At 41.4% G+C, this 20592-nt stretch overlaps 3 protein-coding genes across 5 annotated transcripts; 2 read left to right on the top strand and 1 right to left on the bottom strand.

Annotated features, from left to right (window-relative positions):
• Positions 1 to 4: 4 nt before the first annotated feature.
• On the top strand, positions 5 to 6789 carry LOC135492897 (uncharacterized). Of its 2 annotated transcripts, none has more exons than XM_064779600.1 (7): positions 5 to 85; positions 483 to 601; positions 801 to 909; positions 1491 to 1647; positions 1762 to 1890; positions 3081 to 3244; positions 4810 to 6789. In XM_064779600.1, the coding sequence occupies exons 2-7, from the start codon at positions 561 to 563 to the stop codon at positions 5206 to 5208; spliced, it is 999 nt and encodes a 332-aa protein (XP_064635670.1). In that variant the 5' UTR covers positions 5 to 85; positions 483 to 560; the 3' UTR covers positions 5209 to 6789. The 2 variants fall into 2 exon arrangements, with proteins under 2 accessions (XP_064635670.1, XP_064635669.1); XM_064779599.1 differs by having other exon boundaries at positions 1762 to 2781.
• A 962-nt stretch (positions 6790 to 7751) lies between these two features.
• Positions 7752 to 13393, bottom strand: LOC135492836 (uncharacterized). 2 transcript variants are annotated; one of them, XM_064779503.1, is made up of 4 exons: positions 13280 to 13393; positions 10860 to 12788; positions 9712 to 10700; positions 7752 to 9243 (listed from the first exon to the last, which is right to left on the bottom strand). In XM_064779503.1, the coding sequence occupies exons 2-4, from the start codon at positions 12784 to 12786 to the stop codon at positions 8173 to 8175; spliced, it is 3987 nt and encodes a 1328-aa protein (XP_064635573.1). In that variant the 5' UTR covers positions 12787 to 12788; positions 13280 to 13393; the 3' UTR covers positions 7752 to 8172. The 2 variants fall into 2 exon arrangements, with proteins under 2 accessions (XP_064635573.1, XP_064635572.1); XM_064779502.1 differs by lacking the exon at positions 13280 to 13393 and having other exon boundaries at positions 10860 to 12827.
• A 73-nt stretch (positions 13394 to 13466) lies between these two features.
• Positions 13467 to 20332, top strand: LOC135492760 (zinc finger protein 585A-like). The gene is made up of 5 exons (XM_064779398.1): positions 13467 to 13525; positions 14082 to 14196; positions 14694 to 15774; positions 16207 to 16303; positions 16765 to 20332. Exons 3-5 carry the CDS (start codon positions 14824 to 14826, stop codon positions 19209 to 19211), a joined length of 3495 nt encoding a protein of 1164 aa, XP_064635468.1. The 5' UTR covers positions 13467 to 13525; positions 14082 to 14196; positions 14694 to 14823; the 3' UTR covers positions 19212 to 20332.
• Positions 20333 to 20592: the final 260 nt, after the last annotated feature.

Here is a 20592-nt window from a genome sequence, read left to right as displayed (position 1 = left end):
CCGTTAATAGACGGCGCCACTGAACGGACCCGATGAATGAGGGGATTCCCCAGAAATAGAAGCGGATTGTTTTACCCCAGACAAGGTAAAGTTTACCCTAATTTCGACTCTTTTCGCCCAAATTGTCTTCCTGTTTTTGTCAATTATTTTTATAATAGGTTTTTGTGATGTCGTTGCTAGCATTGAATGTCAGAAATATATTCGATTTGATGCTTAATATCGCAATAATGAGGACACATCAGTTTCTCATTCCGACATTTGTCCACTCGTACTCATGCACTGAGTGAGTGTGTAGTGTATATGAATAATAGCATTCATTAACATTGTTCGGCCTAACTACAGAATAGCCGGACAGTAGTAGCTCTCGAGTGTCCTTTGTACATTATGTACACGATTCCTATCATTTAGCACAGAGTGTCTCGGCTATTCTGCAGTTGCTCCAGTCTGGTCAAAATTAACACTGTTTTCTTTAACTTTTATAGTTTTAGAATATTCAGTGACAACATGATGTTACTTCCAAACCGGTAGTCAGATGAAATCTGCTTGAGATACTTGACATAATGTCGAACCAACAGATGGATTGGAAGGACATTTCCTTCCGGTAAGTAAGAGATGTACGGGGTGAACCAAAAAAGGAACTAATAACTCTGTGTTGTCAGATGGCTTTTTTATCAAATAGACTCTAGATATTCATTACAATTGTACTTGTACTGGTACGGTCCCCTATTACAAATGTGGAGAGTGGCAGGGGTGGCCGTGGAGAATAAAATACATTTCTGTGCATTTTTTCTCTCTTACAGGTTTTGTCCTCCATCAGTGTATCGCGATTTGGAGGCAATATTGTTGGTGAGACGAAACGGAGAGAAGTTGCTTGCAGAAACCCTTGGTGTCCCTAGACAAACCATAGATGTAGGTCTACAATACAATATCCTCCTCTGAATAAACTACCAACCACTTGATTCAGAAAGTCTTGACCTGTGTATATTTAAATAAAGTGCATGATATAATGTCCAACATGTCCAACATGTCCAACATATGCAAAACCAACCGATAGGCGATAGCCTGACCCAGTTATTCTGCATTTCTTAGTCATATTGTTAGTCATCACTATGACTATTGTTAGTCATCACTATGACTATTGTTAGTCATCACTATGACTATTGTTAGTCATCACTATGACTATTGTTAGTCATCACTATGACTAACTGCACTGGGTCTTGTCTGAAATATTTCCCTTTCTGTAGTTGGAATACCTGCACAGCTATTAGGGACAACCTCTCTATTAAGGACACTAGGTTTGGTCCCAAATTGGTTGTTTTCATTCAATTTAACCTCTCTAATCAGGACACCTCCTTAATAAGAACAGCACTCTTCAGTCCCAAGGGTGTCCCTAACAGAGAGGTTCCACATGTACTTGTTTTGTCAAAACTTCAAAATTACTTTCGCAAGAGTGGTGAGGTACTGAACCTATATTTTTGCAAATTTTTCAGACTGCGGGTCGTCGAACTCAGAGTTCTTCAAAGGACATCCTAGACTACCTCAAAGAAGATGGTCAGACAACGTGGAGAACATTTTACAGTGCTGTCGGCTCTCACCATAGACATGACATTAAAACAGATGTATTAGACAAGCCAGACACACAGAAAGGTGAGGTGCTGTGGACACATATACAGTCCATCAATAGTCATGTCTACATCCAGCCCTTAGTCTAAAAACTCAATGAACATATCACTGACTGCTTCTTTTTGTTCATGTCTTTAGCAATCCTGGACTACTACAAGAACAGTAAGGAGTACACTTTGAAGATTCCGCCAAAGGCACCGACTGAGGTTGATGATCCGATGCATCATCTTCTAACCGGAAAGGATCATGATGAAATTGGGAGGAAAGGTAATTGTCTACCCTCGCCCTCAACTGGAACATCACCTACCGATATCTCTGTGACAGCAACAACAGTGAATATTTATGTGTCAAGTCCAGAGGCAAATTTTAAAAATTTACTGTCATTTCCATGCAACGATGGTTGCCCTCATCACGGACCTTATGATCAAACTCCAAGAGAACCTGTTAATTCAGGTACCCTGATGTCGGGGGTATCTATGGAAATTGGCGCACCTTATCAAAACCCGGTGAAAAGATCCAATTCGAACGAAGAGGAGAATCAGAATAAGAAATTGGCGGCTGGTGGTGATGACATGGAAACTGACGGACCTGCTGGTCAAACTGTTGCCTCTGTGGGTTTGCCAAATATCAGTTCGATCTGGGAGCATAATGCTGTGGACCTCCTTCGCCAAGAACAAAATGGTGAAATTTGTAAATTACGAGTTAAAGCTGAGCCAAAGTCACCCAAGCGAGAATTTGTGCATCGCCAGACTACTGCTTACGAGTCCAGATATGCTTCCGAACAGCGAAATGGAGTCATGAATGGCTATCATGAGGGAGATGCGACTCTGCTCCAAAAAGACACCATGCAGTGGCAGAACCCCGATAAGCCTATTCAGCGAGGGAGAGGAGATTTGCCGCGATCTGCATCAGCTCCTGAACCATGCAAAGGCAACGTGAAAACTCAAGTGCCATCCCTTGGCAGCAGTGAACCACCCAACAGATCGCAGTCTGTGGTCGAGTCTAGGGTACCTGGCATAAACATGGGTCCACCGATGCCGACAGGAGGACCGGAGCCTGGCGGTACATGGCCTAAGTCTGGTCTGCGAAGTACCCCTACTAATGGATCACAGACTCGGTCTGAACCACGAAATATGCAGTACAGTGAATTCCGTAGAGGTTAGTATGAGAGTTGAATAACAGAATAAAAAGTCCCGATCTGATACTGTTAAATTTTGCCCTTCTTAATTTTTCTAAAATAAATAGTCTGTTGTTAGCAGAAATCTATTCCCTACACAATACGGTGGTATGATTGGGTATCTTTGATAACTCATACATTGTACAGCAGAGGTTTATTCAACGCCAACATGGGAAAATCTTCCTCTGCACATTGAGCAAGAAATGAGAAACCTAACCTGTCTGAGTATAGAGCGGTAGCATTGTAATTGCCATGCTAAGAAGTACCCTTGCTTTTTCAGGGCGCCTCCTCTTTCTTTTTAATGCCTGTAGCCAGAAAAGGGCTTGTGCGATGGGGAGGTACTTCTACGATCAGTTCAAAATTGGTGTGAAGCTCGGGTACTGGTCCCTAAAGAATGAAGGTTGTGAGGAGATAGGACAAGAGATTATGCAAGATGTTGTCAAGGTATGTTGGCTTTTAAAATCATGTGACTTGGGGGGGTTTTGATAAGTTCACCCCCTGTATCCTTCAGTGCTGACTGCCAAGGTTTCCTCTGGGAGCTAATCCAGAGTTACTGAGTTCCTTTCTTACATAGTTTTAGCTTGAAACCCAGAGCTCATCAGTGACAAACTGTTGTGAGATGTGAGATACAGTTTTGTCCTGAGATAATAGTTTACGATATAACACTGCATATTGTAAGATCATTTTGGGCTAAACGGTGCTCATAGTACAGCACTCAATACTTGTATCTAGGCATAGTGTTTTTCTTTGGGTTTTTTATAGTCTGAAGAAACTTGGTGTCTATAAAAATAAATGGCTTTCGTGTCTTTCTATCTACATGAACAGTATACCAGGTATTGCTTTGATAACACAATAATAAAGCTTGTTCTTGATGATAAATATGTTGAATTATATACCAGACTTTGCTTCTCAGGAATTTGGCATCATTCCAGCTTGTCAATTGTTGCTGTAATAAAGTCATCTATAAAATATAAACGGTTCAATGAACTTGAACTTCCTGGTTCAATGCCATTCAATTCAAGGGCACTCTGGGGGAAGGGAGTGTGTACATGAAGGTGCACCACAATACACAGCATGTATGGCATGCTGTCACTTTAGTCTGGACGATTTTGCACAAAAAAATTATGTCATTAGCATGGGTCGACCGGGTTTCTTTTAGTATTCTGGAAAATGGAATTGCCTATCCCTTCTCCCATCTGAGACAAGACCACAATTGATTTTTTAAGCCTTTTAGCAGTTAAATTGTCAATGTTTGACCGCGACGCATCAAAGAATGCGTCAAGTAGTGAAACTGAAATTCGGATATGATATACGGGTTAGTCTTGCGAGTAACTGGTGCGATTTAAATTGGTGATTGACCACGGAAATTTTTTTTTAATCGACGAATTAGACAGACTTTGATATTTCCACTCTTTTCAGCCAACTGGCAGAAAAAACTCAAAACACGCCCCCTATTACCCAATTAGCAAAATTCGAAATTAATTTTTTCATCAAATAATTTCTTTATATCTGTAGACTTGCCACAGCAAATATTTTTTCAATACCTCTCCAAATATGTACTTGAGAGTAAAAAACATGCACTCGTCTAATTGATAGGCCTCGACCCTCCAACCTATGAATATTCATTAGTGGTCTTGTCTCATCTAGGGATGTACTTCTCTAAACTTAATTATTATTTGTGTGCCTTTTATTTTTGTGTTAAAAATGTTGGAGATAGACACCAAATATTTGTCTGTGAAAAAGCAACTCCATTTGAAATTACTCTTCTTGGTTTGTCAACGCGCTAAATTAATCTACATGTAATGTAATCGAGTTTAAACCAAATTGAAAAAATGGTTTCCAAAAAATAGATTGCTAATGAAATAGGGAAATAATAAACATATCAAAGGGATAATCTGCCTGGAGCTTTTGGCCAGTTCCTGTAGGTACAGTAGCGCAGAATGCCTCAAACACTGATTCCAACAGCGGTACCGGTACTCCTTCAAATCATGTATCCTTGCATTTTTCAGAGCAACTGGATTGCTATATGTTTGGACAAGCCGTATGTGCAGGTCATACGGGACTTCGAAGATAGCCGTGAAAAATACAGACCTCTGCCGCGGAACAAGAACTTCAACATTCGTTACACCTACGCCCTGCTGAAAGCCGAGTATCAGAGACATGGACCAAGTGCACACCAAATCCTTCTCTTTTATACACCAGACATTGATCTGAGGCTCCTCCCCGAGTGGCTGTTAAATGCTTCGTCGCAAACCCGATACAAGCTTCCAGTTTCATCGAATCTATTGCTGACCGAAATGGATCAGAAGAATCTGTATTGGATCTTTCGACAGGTTGGATTGTTGAGTGACCATATTGGGCAACGCAGTGATCAAGCAAGACTGTATAAGCAGAACGTTTATCAATAGGGGAGGACTGTTACTGTCCAGTTCTCCCAGTGATTGTTGCTATCAGCATTTGATAACCACTTCACCACCGGAATGTTCGTCGATGTTATATGGTTGATTACGGCTTGCTGCAGTGTCATTGTCATTCGCGGCAATGATGTCATGCAATGAAACAATGCATCATGACGTCATGTGACCGGTATTAAGGTCCGTCGTAGCGTATGTAATTACATACGCCCCAAAATATCAGTCCATTGAGGCCCCTGCCCCCGTTCATGTAGCTACCCCCTGGTGCTGTTGAGTAGTTGGTGCTCCTCTAATGTAGAGACCTTCTGGACTCGCAGTATTGTGGTGGCATCTGGGAGAAGAGTATCTTGCCATATTATCGGCTTCCAGTTTAGTACATTTAAGAGTTGATTTTTAAATTATACATGTATTAGTATCGTTGCTTGGATCAGAGTGTGAATGCTTTGTAATGTAAATGTATTGCACAGACATAGCCAGAGTTTGAATACAATGTACCTGGCGGTTCAGTATGTTTCCTTTTTAAGGACAACTCTTTTGAATTTGCTGAGAACTCAAATAAGGCCGTGGTTATATAGGATTCACTTTGTTCATGTACATGTATCATGTTGTAATATGTGAAGGAGTTGTGTACATGAATTTCTCCAATCATAGGTGACGTCCACTGACAGTGCCATACCTTGCGTATTTAAATTTATTGGTCTGGATGTGCTACTCAACTGAATCATTGTTTTGTGAAATGACATCATGTATTATTATTACCGGGTTACAAAGCCATAACTTTGCCGAGGGATTTTACGAAAAGAAATGTCAGACTATTTTTGTCTGTTATGTTTGTCAAGGGTGTTTGTATTTATATTTTGTGTTTTTAAAATGTGTCGAGTTCAAGTGGTCGGTCGGTGTATTCTTAGTACGACCAATCAAACATTGTAGATTTTTTTGATTTCAAATATCTGCTTGAGAAAAAGTTTGATTCTGGTGAGGAGGAATGTTAGAGGACAAATATCAAGTAATACCTGATCAGCGGTTTTGATGATTTGCAGTGTTCTTGTATCATTTGTCTATACTCTTGGTTGATTATTTTTAGACACTCTTGCCTTTCAAAGAAACTATATTAAAAGCCACCTGAAAGTGGTTCCTTACACTAGCTTTACAATTCTAAAAATAGTTTTCTCACTGGATTTATCCTATGTTAAATGTGTTATTTGTTTCAAAAGACTTATTTGTTTGTACTCAAAATTCAAAAAGGCAGAATTTAATGAATTTATTTCATCCTAGTTGAAAGATGATCATTTTTTGATAAATGTATATGTTAACAGGAATTCATAAAGACTTTATTTATTCTTGATGTTGATTATGTCAGTTAACGTAATGCCCCATTGTTGAAGTTGACTTTTTGGTATTTTTTAAAACAAAAAAGTTTTGAAATTCCATGATACATGTTGCTAAACAATGAATTTGCACTATTTTGTTAGTCTATGATTTTAGGGAATCGCTTGTTAATGAGTTGTAAATAAGATTTCTGATTATAATAAGCAATTTTGTACAGTTACAGAATAAATCAATCTACATTGTATCATTAAACTTGATTCTTGTCAGTCCATCCGTCCGTACTTGTATTACTTGTGGAAGACATTGTGGCTTATAGCGTTGTGGCCTACCTGAACTATGATGCTCCAGATCCTAGCTCATGAATGGTGGACTAAGCACGTTTGAACCTTTGGAGCTCATGATTTGAGGTTTCTCTGTACAGTATTAGACGTGTTGTTGTTGCTGGTTTGACTGCCAGTCCCATAATTTTGTTGACTCAAACCAATGACTTGGTGACTTTATCTCTCTCTGGCGTTAAAATATCTTTACACTCCCTTAGGAATCTTAGTGCCATAGGTGGTACATGGGGCTTCCTCCAGTCCTGTGTGTCTGTCTGAGGCCAATTTCTTCGAGTCCCCTTTTCATGCATTGTCTCCAAGTCTGTCCGAGAGGACTGCATGAAGAACTCTCCTATCTGACATGCTTACTTAGCAAGTACAGGACAACTGATGGGCCTCTTTTGAAGTCCAGCAGCCAGGTTTGACCTAGTGGATGTACCACAGCCTTTTGCTTGTGACTTTGTTCTCAAAAGGATTTGGACTTCCCAACTAGCAGATACAGTACAAATGTACGTGTATTACGTTTTTTCAGTAGTTCGAACTTCCAAAAGCAGCTCCTCCCCCTAAGAGCAATTAGGATGCTCATCTCTGGCTGGGTGGCTTGGACTGGACCTAGAGGGTACCTTTGTTGGAGATGACCCAGTGTACCCTCCAGCTCTAGCTATTGGCGATATGGCCATTGGGCACGAGCAGAAGAGAAGACGGGATTATCAAATCCAGTGTGTTGGTGGCAAATGGCATGTGTAATCGGCAGGAGGTTTGTGCACATTTCCGGATGCATCACAGTGGTACCCTCTATACAGTTGGTAGTATATAGAATTTCACATCATTTCTCCTTTGAATACATGTACAACAGACTAAAAAAGTTCAATTCAGTATATTGGAATTTTATTTACAAGTGGTCACATTGAAAAACAACAATGCAAAATATGCGACAATTGATTTCGAAACAACTGTCTGCCCGTACAGGCACGACTGAACACCTTTATCTTTCAAACAATCTCAGAACACTAAACATTCTCTTCCTCTCGATAACAGGTCAGGGATCATCCATAATTGATCAACACCATTCTTTCAAGCTCATGAGGGAACATGTCAAAATTATACAAAGCCAAAAAATGAAGACGAACAGATGGGGGTCATTTTCTTTGACCATCCCCCCCCCCCCCCCGAGATGAACAGTTTCTTTTTTAAATTCATGATAACATGCTCCCTCACCTGAACTCAGTGTTGAACCACACACTGTCATTTACTCAATAATCTCAAGACAATTTCTGCAGTCAGACTAGTCAATTCTACAGAGCCGCTTCAGTTAGCTTGCTAGTTCGCTGCAACTTTGGACATGCATTCTGAAGTCGAACCTCTGAAGAAATGTTTCTCCACACTGCTTACATTTCCAGGGGTTTTCAGTGGGATGGCAGATATGCTCATGGCTGATCCTCGCCCTTTCCACTTTGAAAGTTTTTTCACAGAACGTACATTTAAATGGCCGGTCGCTGAAGTGTATCACTTCATGGTCCACCAGTTGACACTTAAATTTAAAGACTCTATGACAAACTTTACACATCAGGGGGTTTGCGTGACGACCTAGATGCTTTAGATGAGTTTTCTTTCCCTTGGATTTTTTACCACAGTATTCACAAACATGAAAAACTGGATGAAATTCACGCACATGTTTCAAATATGATCCTCTTTTCTCAAAAATCTCATGACAAGCTCGGCATTGGCGACAGTTCTTGGCATGCTGTACAAACTTCGCCTTGAATACAAAGTTTTTCAGGCAGATTTTACACTGAAAATACTCCGGTTTGACATGTGATTCCTCATGCTTCTTCAAAGCGTGTTTTGCCATGTATACCCTTGGACACATGCCACATTCATGAACATTTCGAAATGCATGCTTCCTCGCATGCAGCAGGAGATTTTCCTCGTGGAAAAACTCCATGACACAACTCTCACACTTATGTCTTTTCCCCCCCTCCTCTTCGTGTTCCTTCATATGGCGCTGCCAAATATCCAAAGAACGAAAGTTCAAATCGCACTTGTCACAATCATATCTGATCAGGCGATGACGCTTAAGATGCAACCGGAATTTCACTAAGTCGTTAAATTTCTTTTCACAGTGTTTACACGTAAGTGGCTTGATTGTCATGCAATCATGGGTAATGAATGACAACTCATTCGCAAATTCTTGTTTACATAACACACATCGGAGATTGTTCACACCTTCTGTCAACCCACTCGTATCGGAGTCATTTGCAACATCATCAGTGTTCTCCACTTTCCTCTTTTTAGCAACTTTATCCGTCGACTTCTTTTCCACTTGTTTTCCCTCGGCAACATCACCAGTCAACTGTATCTCCTCTCGTTTCCTTTTAGTAACCTGAAATGTGATACAAAAGATACCAAAATTTGTTATAGAATTTTACTGACATTAATTTGCTATCCGTTCAGTTCTTCTTCATATTGAACTTTTGTGAGTGTTGGTGGTGCACCTGCACCTTTGGGCACCAACTGAAGTTATTGGCAGTCAGTCAGTCTACAGCCAAGGAGAACTCACTCGCAATGGCACTTGCAGCACAAACAAGGAATCTCAGTTTTACAAGCTCACTAAAAATCTCATGGAGGCAAAATGAAGGAGCAGCACGTGGTTGTGAGAAGTGGAGTGAGACTCTTGATAACCTATGCTCCAGATGGAGCCATTTGTAATAAGTGCATGTATGTCACTAAATGTGGCAGGCAGAAAGTCATTCTAGACTCTATGTTAAGCCTTCGAGGATAGGAATTTCTTACAAGAAGTATACTGATGCCAAGTTTGAGACGCATAGCATGACAATGGAATCCAGCTCACCTTCAAGTTTACTGCACCAGTTGGCATCACCTCTGCTACAAACTGCACCTCTTCTGGCTCCGCGGTCTCTCTCGCATCGCTCTCATCAGGGTCTCGTCGCTCTAACAGTAACACAGCTTCTCTAATCATGGCCAGAGTGTCATCCGAATCCTCTTCACTGAGCTGCCCAGATTCCTCATCACTGTGATGCTCAGTAGTGTCTTTAGAGGTACCAGCGCTGGCAGCGGTCAACATGGTCTCACAGTCTTGGAGGTCATTTGGTTGTTCATCACCGCAAGATACAGAGGCAGAAATGTTCTCTGTCATTTTCACTTTTGTCCATTTAGGCTTACGTACTTTACTTGGTCCTACTTCATGAATTTTCTTATGCCTCCTAAATGATTCAGGCCAAAAAAATACACGATCACAGATTTCACACTTCTGGTTCGGTCTATTCGAAGATTTCTTAACCTTTGGCAGACGCATCGGTCGATGCGCATGACGTCGATGACGGCTCAACTGAACCCTTGTGACAAACTTCTTATCGCAGTCTTCACACGACACAGTCGGGTTATGATGCATCATGTGAACCTTCCAGATTCTTTCAGTTTTACAAATTTTCCCACACAGTGCACAATCGTCTTTACCTTCATGTCTACGTCTATGATGCTCGAGTAGGAACTCCGAGTCATATTTCCTATCACATTGTCCACAATGAAACTTTTGCCGAAGTTTCTGCTCATGTGACTTCATATGTGTTTTCCAACCGGAATGAGTCTTACACACCTTGCCACATATTTCACATTTAGACTGTCCTATATTGTGTTTGTCATGCTCATGCCTTTCCTTCCAACCTTTTGTATGGAATACCTTGTAACAGTACTGGCAGCGTTTATCATCATGTCCAACTTGATGGGCGATGAAGCTCAGCTCGGATCGAAGAATGCTGCCACATTCCTGACACTCACGCTTTTCATGTACTTTCTTTCTTGTCTTTTTGAAAACGTTGTCTGAAAACGAAACATAAAACTGACTTAATCAGGTGGAAATAGTGCCACATTGTAATCCTTTTATTCCTTTTTCGGATTGATTGGTTAGACTGAAAAAGAAACAAAATAGTAAATCTATCTGTTGAAGAGGATTAACATGACAAACGAAAAATGACCTACCATGCTGTCCTGGATCTTTTTGGGTTGATTTCACGGCATTCTTCACCAAAATAGACAGATCCTTGAGGGAAATATCTCTTTCAGTGGGCTGCCAAGTTTCATGGGCCGACTTCAGGAAGAAATGGGCTTGATTTATTGGTATATCGGTTTCTCTATCCTGATCAGTCAGAACATCGCCAACCTGTCCTGGAACCAGTTCACTTGTATCAGCACCAAACACACCGCCAGTTTCACCAACTTGAACTGAATCAGAAACCAATACAGCTGAACTGGGTACTGACTGAACCGGACTTGAAGGCTGGGCAGTCAACGCCCTAGAAGGATAGAGCACTAATAGTGTCTGAACATCTTCCACAGTTTTCCTGATCTGTTCTTCTGAAGGCTTCTTAGTTCCATCAGGGTTCAAGAAAAAGGCTCCTTGGTTTACAAAATTTTCGTGTTCAAAGATTTCAAGGTTACTATCTGGCCTACTTATTACGGAATCTGGAATATTTTGACGACACGGTTGTGACTGATTCTCACCCCAAGTATTTTGCACGGTATCCCCAATAGTTTTTGAATTGCTGATCAATGTATCTTGATTCCCCGGCATCAAGGCCCCAGTGTTCACTGCAGTAGCAGTACCAGCTGGTTCCGAGAGATCCAACCCGGTTGTCTCTTGGGCTTCTGTGTCAACGTGCCCAAGCTCTGGATCCTTCGCATGAACTGGTCTTATCAATTTCCTCTTTTTCTTCGGTTGTGTTTTAGCCTCTACAGATTCTCCATCATTTCCTTTGGCTGGCTTCAAGAAAAATAGCGCTTGATTGATCAACTGACCAACTTCACCTTCCCCTTGTGTACAAGAGGAATCCTTGCTTGACTGGATGCAGCACAATCTAGTTGGGATATCTGAGACATACCCTCCCGCAATACTTTGCGACATCTGGCTTACTTCCTTCTTCACCTGCTCATCATAGAACTCTTGAAGCACAATACTTTCCTCAGTTGGTTTTAAGAATTCCAAAGCTTGATTCAAAGGCCCATCTTGCTCAGGATGAGAAGTAGCACCAAGATCCTTGGTGGCAAACTCATCCTCAGAAGTGCCTGCAGGCAGATCGTCAGTAATATATAGACTGTCACAACTCAACTTTTCCCTGATCGACTGACATGACTGACTGCCCTGAGCAGGTTCAACAACAACATCTGATACAGTAGCAGTGTTCTGAGCATCCAAAATGTGGGCCTGGCTATATGGTTGCCTGGCTTCATGGACTCCAGGAGAAGAACTGGCACTTGTCTTTAAGAACTCAAGAGCCTGATTGATTTCCTGACTTGATCTTATTCTGGACAATGTTTGTGATGGGAAAACAGCTTTCTTAGTTGCATTACCAACTTGGAATAGAGTTGCTCGGTGAGTTCTCTGCCCAATTAGCGATTTCTGCTGGATGTAACGAATTGGCTGCCTAACAGGCGATATCTGTGGAACAGCTGACGAGTTTGGGACTGACTGCACAACTGATGAATTTTGGGAGACAATGTGGCATCGTGGAACAGCTGGTGAAAACAGAGGGCCAAAGCGCATTGGCTGTCTGCCCCCAATTGGCGATTTCTGATGAGTGGATTGGACAACTGGTGAAAGCTGTGTGACACACTGGATTAGAGGTATTGGTGGTGAATTCTGGCCGACAACACGTACTGGTGACAGAGAACTTGATTTAATTTTGACTTGACTGGACTTATGAACGTGCATTGCTTGATTAACCAAGTCCGAGCCTTTGTTAGTTTTCCCTTGTGGCTTCAGGACGAGAAGAACCTCCTGGCCTCGATGTTCGGAGCTGTCTGGCTGTAGGAATAGACATGACTTCTGCTTGTGGTGAATAAAGGACTCTATGCTGAGAAACTCCACCTTACATGAACCACAAGTATGGACATCATACTGGGTTGCCATTGCTGAAAAAAACAAAGAGAAATCTTCCATACGTACGGGTACTCAACCACATTCAAAAGTCAACCAGCGGGAAAGAACAAATGCTTGATGCACAGGCCAATGTAACGGAGTAAATTATTGGAAGTGTTCTGTCCGAATCATCAAGCCCTTTGCTGTGATGATCAGAATGCGACGTCATGATTGTTTCTGACATTAACGTACACGTCGTATGTCGTTGGCTTGCGAAACTTCTCTAAAGATCCATGCACTGGATTGGGAACAACGTTTACATAACGTAGTGTTGGCCGTCGTCACGTCACCCTGCATTTTTACATTACTGTAACGTAACAAGATGCGACGTCTTCGTAAACGTTGTTCCCAATCAAGTGCATGGATCTATAGTAGCCTACAGTCTACTTCCGAAAAATCCCTTGGCCTTTGCGGATCACTTCTATGGTTTTTTGGCCCAAGCCTGCCATCTTCTGGATCGTTCTAACATCTTTGCAGTAGCTACCTGGTCTGAAATATCTTTTAAGCTTCTAATGAACACTTTTTCAAAGCAGGCAACAGCATAATCTCAGTGTTTTTAGGCTAAAAAGGCTTGAAATTGCTCAAGCTTTTGTTCATAAATTTGACGACGTGCTCAACACTGAAGTGCCAATAGAGTGGATAGTGTACTAATTGCTCGCTATAAGCTAGGTTATTGCGCCCCTAAACCAACGTACTGGCAACGCTACCTCCCCGGAACTCAAACTTTAACGTGAGTTAATTGTAATCTTACTCTCTATATACCAAAGTGATTTTTCTAGGAATACAGTTGAACTTTAATGAAAACTAATGATGTGTTGATGAGTTCAATGAATCCTTCGATTCCTTTGGCTTTCTTGGTGAACTGACGTCCGACAATGAGAATGATCCGTTGACGTGTACCTGCAATACGCCATTGCCTTAGTGTGTAAACAGATCTATTTTTGGACGAAACTCAACCCCTCACAAACTTTAGTCGATTTCGCCAATGATGACACTGCTTCTAGGCTGTACCACATCACTTTAGCTGTAGCAGCGCCAAGCAAGAGTCAAGACAAATGTCCGCTGCCAGCCGCTGCTGGATCAACCCCCTCGCCCGCGCCCCATCAATCATCAGATTCAGAGGCCTGGCTGAGCCCTGTGAATTCAATATGATTCTTTTCTACTGTGATGTTAAGGCCCTTGTGTTATACAGCGTATTCCGTAGCTCCGGTACACAACTTATGTTAAACTGCAACGTCCGCTGCAATTCAAATTGCATATGACGACTTGTTTCTCCAATCTTTTAGTGAACAGTGACCAGCCCACCAGGTAGAATGTCCACCATCACCCAAGGAATTGATCGCATTCACGATTCTCTCGGCTTTCTGGTCCTCAATGAAGATGGTGCTGTACATACTTTGTGTAAGTTTCTGGCAGATTTGTGAAGCCTGCAAAACATAAGTAATAAACATGATTATCCACAGAATGATGAGTCAGGTTTTTATGTTGGTACAAGCTGAGCTGAGTTGGATAAACGGATTTTGTAAGGGAATTGAACTGTAAAATACAGTCTGTTTGATTACTGTAATCAGCAGTATATGACCGGTAGTATGTTGAAATGTATGTCTTTCAACTGTTTTGCTGATTCCACAACATTGCATGACCTATATCGGGGATTTAAATCTACCTTTCAAGGTGCAAATATCTGGGCACGAAAAACAGACGTCAGCCATGTTTTGGAAAATGACGTCATACCATGTAAAATACGCAATCGTTAATTAGAGAGCGATTTTCAAGATTTCTGAACATCTTAGACAAGACTATAATCTATATATTAAGGTTGTGACAATGTCTCAGGCCATGAAGCAGATAGGTCTGCTTGCCTTGTGGCTTCTTCTCATTGTCAATTGTCATTGTAGGTTGCGCTGATGCCTCGTGATGGTAATATGATTGTGAAGTCCAGAAGGAGACAAGGCAGAAGAGGGAGTGTAGCGAGTGTGGAACGTTGAGCAGTAACTGTGCCAGTCACACAGGATAGACTCGACTGTCATGATGGAGAAACGTGGTCACTCCGTTGATGTCAAAATTGAGCAACCAGACTCTGATTCTGATGAGACGGATTATGTTATTCATGAGATCCGCATCAAGTCAAAAAGAGGAACTGGGGTGGCCATTGGGGTGTACAATCCTAATAGTGATGAAAAGCCCAGTTCTCTTTTGGTGTGTACTAATCCTAGCCTTGGTGCCGCTGCTAATGTGAACTTGCCCGGGTCCGAAGGGAGAGAGCCGAAGGTTGATAAGATAAGATGGGAAGACAAAGAGTCAAGTAACATGGTACGTGTGAACAATATCAACATGTTTAAGGTGGAGCCAGGAATTTATTCAGTAGTGGCTGACGAGGGCGATAAGATGAAGGTCCAAGTGTACGAAGCGTTGGATGTGGACGAAGAGGAATCCGAAAGAAGACCCCAGGAACAGGTCAGGGGATTGGTGGCGCCACAAAATAGAATGAAGACCCGTAGAAGTTGGCAAAACCTCGGTTTTGAGCAAGACATCAATAAAGACCGAGGAACTTATAGTGCAGCTGAAAAATTCAAGTCAGTATTTGACACTTCTCTACAAAAAAATATAACACTGGTAGACCATGGTGTTGGACCTTTTGTGACTGGAACTGTAAATGCGACAGTTGATTCGATAACACCTAGTTGTGTGAATGGTAATAATCCTAACTGGTTTGGTGTGAGAGACAGAGGACAATCGGAGAATCCTGACAAGGAATCTTCTGTTTATGTTGGTCAGACAGTGAAAATGGTTAGCATTGTGCCAAAAAGATTAGTCAACAATGTTTACCAAGATAGGGCGAGCAATGCGAGTGACGATGGCCCTCTTGTTGGTGGTGCCGCTGACAATCTCAGTGAAGACAACGATGGCATTGATATTGGTGATGACAGTTGCAACTTTGGGAAAGAAACTGAAAATGATGACATGGCCTCATTGAGTGTAAGTATAAAATGAAAGCCTTCAGTTCAACTTTAAATCTTATATCCACGTGTTTCTCCATTGCAGAGCCAACAGGTATTTTATCGGAGACAACTCTTGCACTTGCTGCAGTGTATTACGAGTGTACATAAACATGTACATAAGTTTTACCTTTGATAAAAAGGAACGGCGTTATCTGTATGGAGAAATGATCCAGTGTTACTTCTAAATAAAAAAAGAAGGGTGCTGAACTTATCCCTCTTAAAGTGCTCCCTGCCTTTTTGAGAACGACTACATGCATTATTACAAAAGAAACAAACCTCTCCCATTTCTTAGTTTACCTTCCCTTTTTTTACTCTTTGCAAAAATCCATGTCCTAACCTTCCAAATTTCCTGAGAAACACTTCCTGTATGATCTGATTGTAAGCTTGGTGATTTGCATTGGTTTTTCAGATTTCGCCACAGGTTAAGGATGAACCGTTGACGATTGAGATATCTAATGTCAGAACAACCTCGGGTTTCTTCACCAAACAGGGGGAAAATGGAAAGGGTTAGTATGGAATTCATGTAAATATAGAGCCCTTGATCAACATGATCTCATTTCCAATGTGTGCCAATACCATATTTAATGCCCTTTGATACTTTTAGGGGCAACTGGTCCCTATAATTATAATAGTCATGTTTTCATGACATAATGGCTAACATGTGTTGGGAAAGACGTACGTGTCTATCTCTGTCCAGGCTCTCAGTCTTTTCCAATCTAATCCACCATTATGCCAACAAAAATATCTAAAGCAAAGCTGGCAAATGTCATTACCCCAAAAACAGGCATTAATGATGGGCACTTTCTCCATGGGCAGTCACTAGGCCAAGGTGTTACCATTAGGCCCCAACTTTGGTGCCACACAACGAACACAGGAAAGAATGAATAGTTAGAAAGTGCCATTGAGTATTTAGGCAATATACTGTTACTGTACAAAAAATGAAAAGTATTTTATTCCTTGATTTCAGGTGGCCAAGGTGCTGCAGGCGTTGATTGGTTTGACTGTCAAAGGTGTAACAGGAGGTTCAAGTATTGGTTTCGACTTCAAAAACACTACTGCCTTCGACCAGGAACTGTTGAGACATTGTTGGAAGCAAATACCAAGGACAGCATCCACGTAGAACCCGCAAAAGCAGGTGACAGTGCTGATAAGGTACACTCAGATTCGGTGGCCGCAGCGAAAAAGCCAGCAGCAAGTCTGAAGAAGAAGGGTATTGCAGCACATAAGAGTCATGAGAAGACAGGAAAAGATGCAAAGTCTCTGAAGTGTGATCATTGCAATGATATCTTCGCGCAAAAGCTTCATTTGGATGATCATAGGAGGACTGCTCATTGTGCAACCTCTTCTTTTGTTTGCGATCAGTGTCCGAAAAGTTTTGAACACGATGCAGCTCTTCGTACGCATCAGTTAATGCATTCAGCTGGCAAACCTTTTGAATGTGCCCAGTGCAGCAGGAAGTTCACTAGAAAACATAGCTTGAAATTTCATTACATGAGTGTTCACATGCCACAATCAGAAAGACCTTTTAGGTGTAGTTCTTGTCCGAAACGATACGCAAGACTGGTCGATCTAAATGTTCACCTCCGAATTCATACAGGCGAAAAGCCTTTTGAATGCAATCAATGCAGTAGTGCGTTCACAAAGAAAGAATCCTTGAAAATTCATTGTATGCGTGTCCATGGGTCACAGTCCGAAAGTCTTCGACCGTTCAAGTGTAGATTGTGTCCAAAAAGTTACACAAGAAAGTGTTTTCTGGATGTTCACCTCCGACGTCATACTGGTGATAATCCGTTCAAGTGTAAACATTGTGGTGTTGTTTTTCCCCGAAATGAAACATTGAAAAACCATTGCCTGCGTGTTCATACTCCTGATAAGTTGTTCAAATGTGGGGATTGTGACAGGCGTTTCGTCAAGAAAGCGTATCTTGAAGTTCATCAGCGGCAACACACCGGGCAGAAGCCATTTGCGTGTAATCAGTGTGGCGATGCATTTCATCGAAATGACCTCCTTAAAGTTCACAAATCCCGGGCTCATGGAGATGGTAGTACGCCCAAGAACTTGTATAAATGTGAAGATTGTGACAAGAGTTTTGTCAACAAGGTTTATCTGGAAGGCCATCAACGGAGACACACTGGGGAGAAACCGTTTGCGTGTGATTTGTGTGACAAAGCATTTTATCGGAATGAAGGTCTCAAAGCTCACAAAATCAAAGCTCATGGTATCGGAACTCCTCTGGAGAAGTTGTTCCAATGTAAAGACTGCGACAAGAGTTATACCAACAAGAACTATCTAGAAGTTCATCGACGAAAACACACTGGTGAACGACCATTCAAATGTGATCTGTGTGAAAAAGCGTTTCACCGTAAGGACCTACTTCATGACCACAAGTTCCGAGCTCATGGGGATTGCACAGCATCATATAAATGTCACATGTGCGAGAAGCATTTTTTGAGAAAGGCCTACCTTAAGGAGCACGAACGTGTTCACACTGGTGAAAAACCATTTTCATGTTCTCATTGTGATAAGGCATTTGGTACGAAATACAGCCTGCAGAATCACTTATTTGAGAGCCATGAAATCGGTGAACCAAACACGACGCGGGTTAAGGTTTACCAAGCTGATCTCCCCTACAAGTGCACAGAGTGTGAGAAATCGTTTGCGACGATAAAAAAACTCCTCTCACACATGTGCGACTCGCACGACGTTGAAGGCAACATTGAGAAACCATTCGTATGTGAAATATGCGGTCACGCCCATGCCAACAATACACTACTCAACTTGCACTCTCGCACACACTCCGACGATGAAGAAGCGAAATATTTCGTTTGTCGACTTTGCATGAGGTCTTTTGAGGGGAAAGCTGAACTTCAGTCGCATGTTGAACACCACAATGGTGATTGCACTTTCAGGTGTGAGTTATGTGGGAAGGGTTACGCGGGGAAGGAGTCTCTCAAGCACCATCGCCTCACTGTTCATTTTGGTGACCTGCCTTTTCTTTGTGAACACTGTGGGAAGGGTTTCTCCCGCAGAGGGAATTACAATATTCATGTTAATACGCACACAAAAGAGCGTCAATTCAAATGTGAGAATCTGCAATGTGGCAAAGTGTTTAATCGGAAAACGGACCTCAAAAACCATGAAAAAACGCACAAAGTTGAGTTATTCACTTGCGAGTACTGTAAGAAAGACTTCCGTGTTTCCAGCAGAGAAAGACACATGAAAAAACATATTGGTGAAAAAGCTTTTAAGTGTGGCTACTGTGATCTGGCATTTCGGGTGCAAAGCGCCCTGAAGAGACATGAGCGCACACACACCGGCGAGAGACCATTCTCTTGTGTGATATGTACCGCAGCTTTCCCGCGGAAGGATCGGTTATTGATTCATTTGCGTAAGGTGCACAACCAAAATATATGAGCTTTTGACCGTCGGTGTGTTTTGATGAGAAGAGTGTACTATTAGACAGCTATGGGGTATGATTATGATGATACAGATGTTGTTCATCAACTCCCATTCCCACTCGAAGGTGATTCCTTTTCCGCATGTTATGTCATCAGTTCACGTGTGTTTTCCCATCCTCCTTGGTGAACTCTGTTTGGAAAGTGACTTTGCCGCTGTTAAGTTGTCATAAATATGTATATGGTGTAAAAACCATTACTGGTCTTTCGCCACCTCAAATTGTTCACTATTTGTGCTGTTGCAGGTGCTACAAATAAACTTAAGTGCTTTGTCTGAACTTGATGAGAATAGCCAGATTTTTGGAGGGAGAGCTTTAGTTCTTTAAAAAAACTTACCTTTTTTCATTTAATTGAGGTTCATGCAGGTGTAACAATACGTATGACCCTATACTGATCTTATCACCAGCCAAAGATCATAGTGGTGAAATCCTTTTCATTGCATTGCTGTAAATACTTTCGCAAATACAAAATGCGTGTCAAATCACTGAGTAAAGATATATATAAGGCGAGCTAGAATGTATTTGGTTAAGGGGAACTTACTTTTGTTGAGGTAAATGTACATGCATTTAAAAGGCAAATTTCCATTTCTTTATCATTGTCCTTTGGTTATGGTAGAAAGTTTGCTAGGCAACCTCTGCAGTGTAAATTGAATGTTGTAAAAAAGCCTGGATCATCATGATTGTAATAATCTAAATCTTATAATATGCAGCCAATTGTAAATTTGGGTTGTAGTGTGTATGGTTACAAGTATGATATTCTTTGATAGAATTGTAGTTTGTTTATACAACCTTTTTTTTGTTATCAGAATTTTATTCTTAAACACCTTGGTTAATCATTCTATTTCTAACGCCAATCAAAAAGTATGCCGACTGTTAGCTGGTCGCAAACATTTCATAGTTAACAGTAATTAATCTAAGGTTTGTTTTCTCCTTCCTATCATATTTCTCAGCATGGCTACAATGTATGGGCGCAATGATTTTATTGCATGCAAAATAAGAGTGTTTAATGATTAGTAATAATGTTGATGTAGTCTCTGCATGGAGTTATATAGATGTATCTAACAAATATATATACTCAAGCAAGTTTTAGTCTGTTTTTCTCATACCCAGTATAAGAGGTTAAAGGTTGCTAATACATGTACTGAGATAAGAAAGGTCCCCTTGTTTGATATTCCTGTATGTGACATGCACATACCATGGATGTGCCAATGTCCTCTGGCCTACTTATTCCTGAGAAGACACATACACATTAGCTGGATGTGCCAATGTCCCCTGGTTCACTCATCTTGGTTTTTCTCATACCCAGTATGGGTAAAAGGTTCCTAATACATGTACTGAGAT

The sequence above is a fragment of the Lineus longissimus genome, chromosome 8 (genome assembly GCF_910592395.1).
Source record: "Lineus longissimus chromosome 8, tnLinLong1.2, whole genome shotgun sequence".
Taxonomy (NCBI): domain Eukaryota; kingdom Metazoa; phylum Nemertea; class Pilidiophora; order Heteronemertea; family Lineidae; genus Lineus; species Lineus longissimus.
The sequence above is the reverse complement of the archived record's forward strand: the minus strand, read 5'-3'. Positions and strand labels throughout refer to the sequence as shown.

Coding starts and splice junctions, on each gene's coding strand:
- LOC135492897 (XM_064779599.1), top strand. CDS start 561: ATGTCGAACCAACAGATGGATTGGAAGGACATTTCCTTCCG. Junction 602..800: donor TGGAAGGACATTTCCTTCCG/GTAAGTAAGAGA, acceptor TCTCTCTTACAG/GTTTTGTCCTCCATCAGTGT. Junction 1,648..1,761: donor CAAGCCAGACACACAGAAAG/GTGAGGTGCTGT, acceptor TCATGTCTTTAG/CAATCCTGGACTACTACAAG.
- LOC135492836 (XM_064779502.1), bottom strand. CDS start 12,816: ATGGAAGATTTCTCTTTGTTTTTTTCAGCAATGGCAACCCAGTATGAT. Junction 10,701..10,859: donor AAAAGATCCAGGACAGCATG/GTAGGTCATTTT, acceptor TTTCGTTTTCAG/ACAACGTTTTCAAAAAGACA. Junction 9,244..9,711: donor CTGGTGCAGTAAACTTGAAG/GTGAGCTGGATT, acceptor ATCACATTTCAG/GTTACTAAAAGGAAACGAGA.
- LOC135492760 (XM_064779398.1), top strand. CDS start 14,824: ATGATGGAGAAACGTGGTCACTCCGTTGATGTCAAAATTGAGCAACCA. Junction 15,775..16,206: donor ATGACATGGCCTCATTGAGT/GTAAGTATAAAA, acceptor TTGGTTTTTCAG/ATTTCGCCACAGGTTAAGGA. Junction 16,304..16,764: donor ACAGGGGGAAAATGGAAAGG/GTTAGTATGGAA, acceptor CCTTGATTTCAG/GTGGCCAAGGTGCTGCAGGC.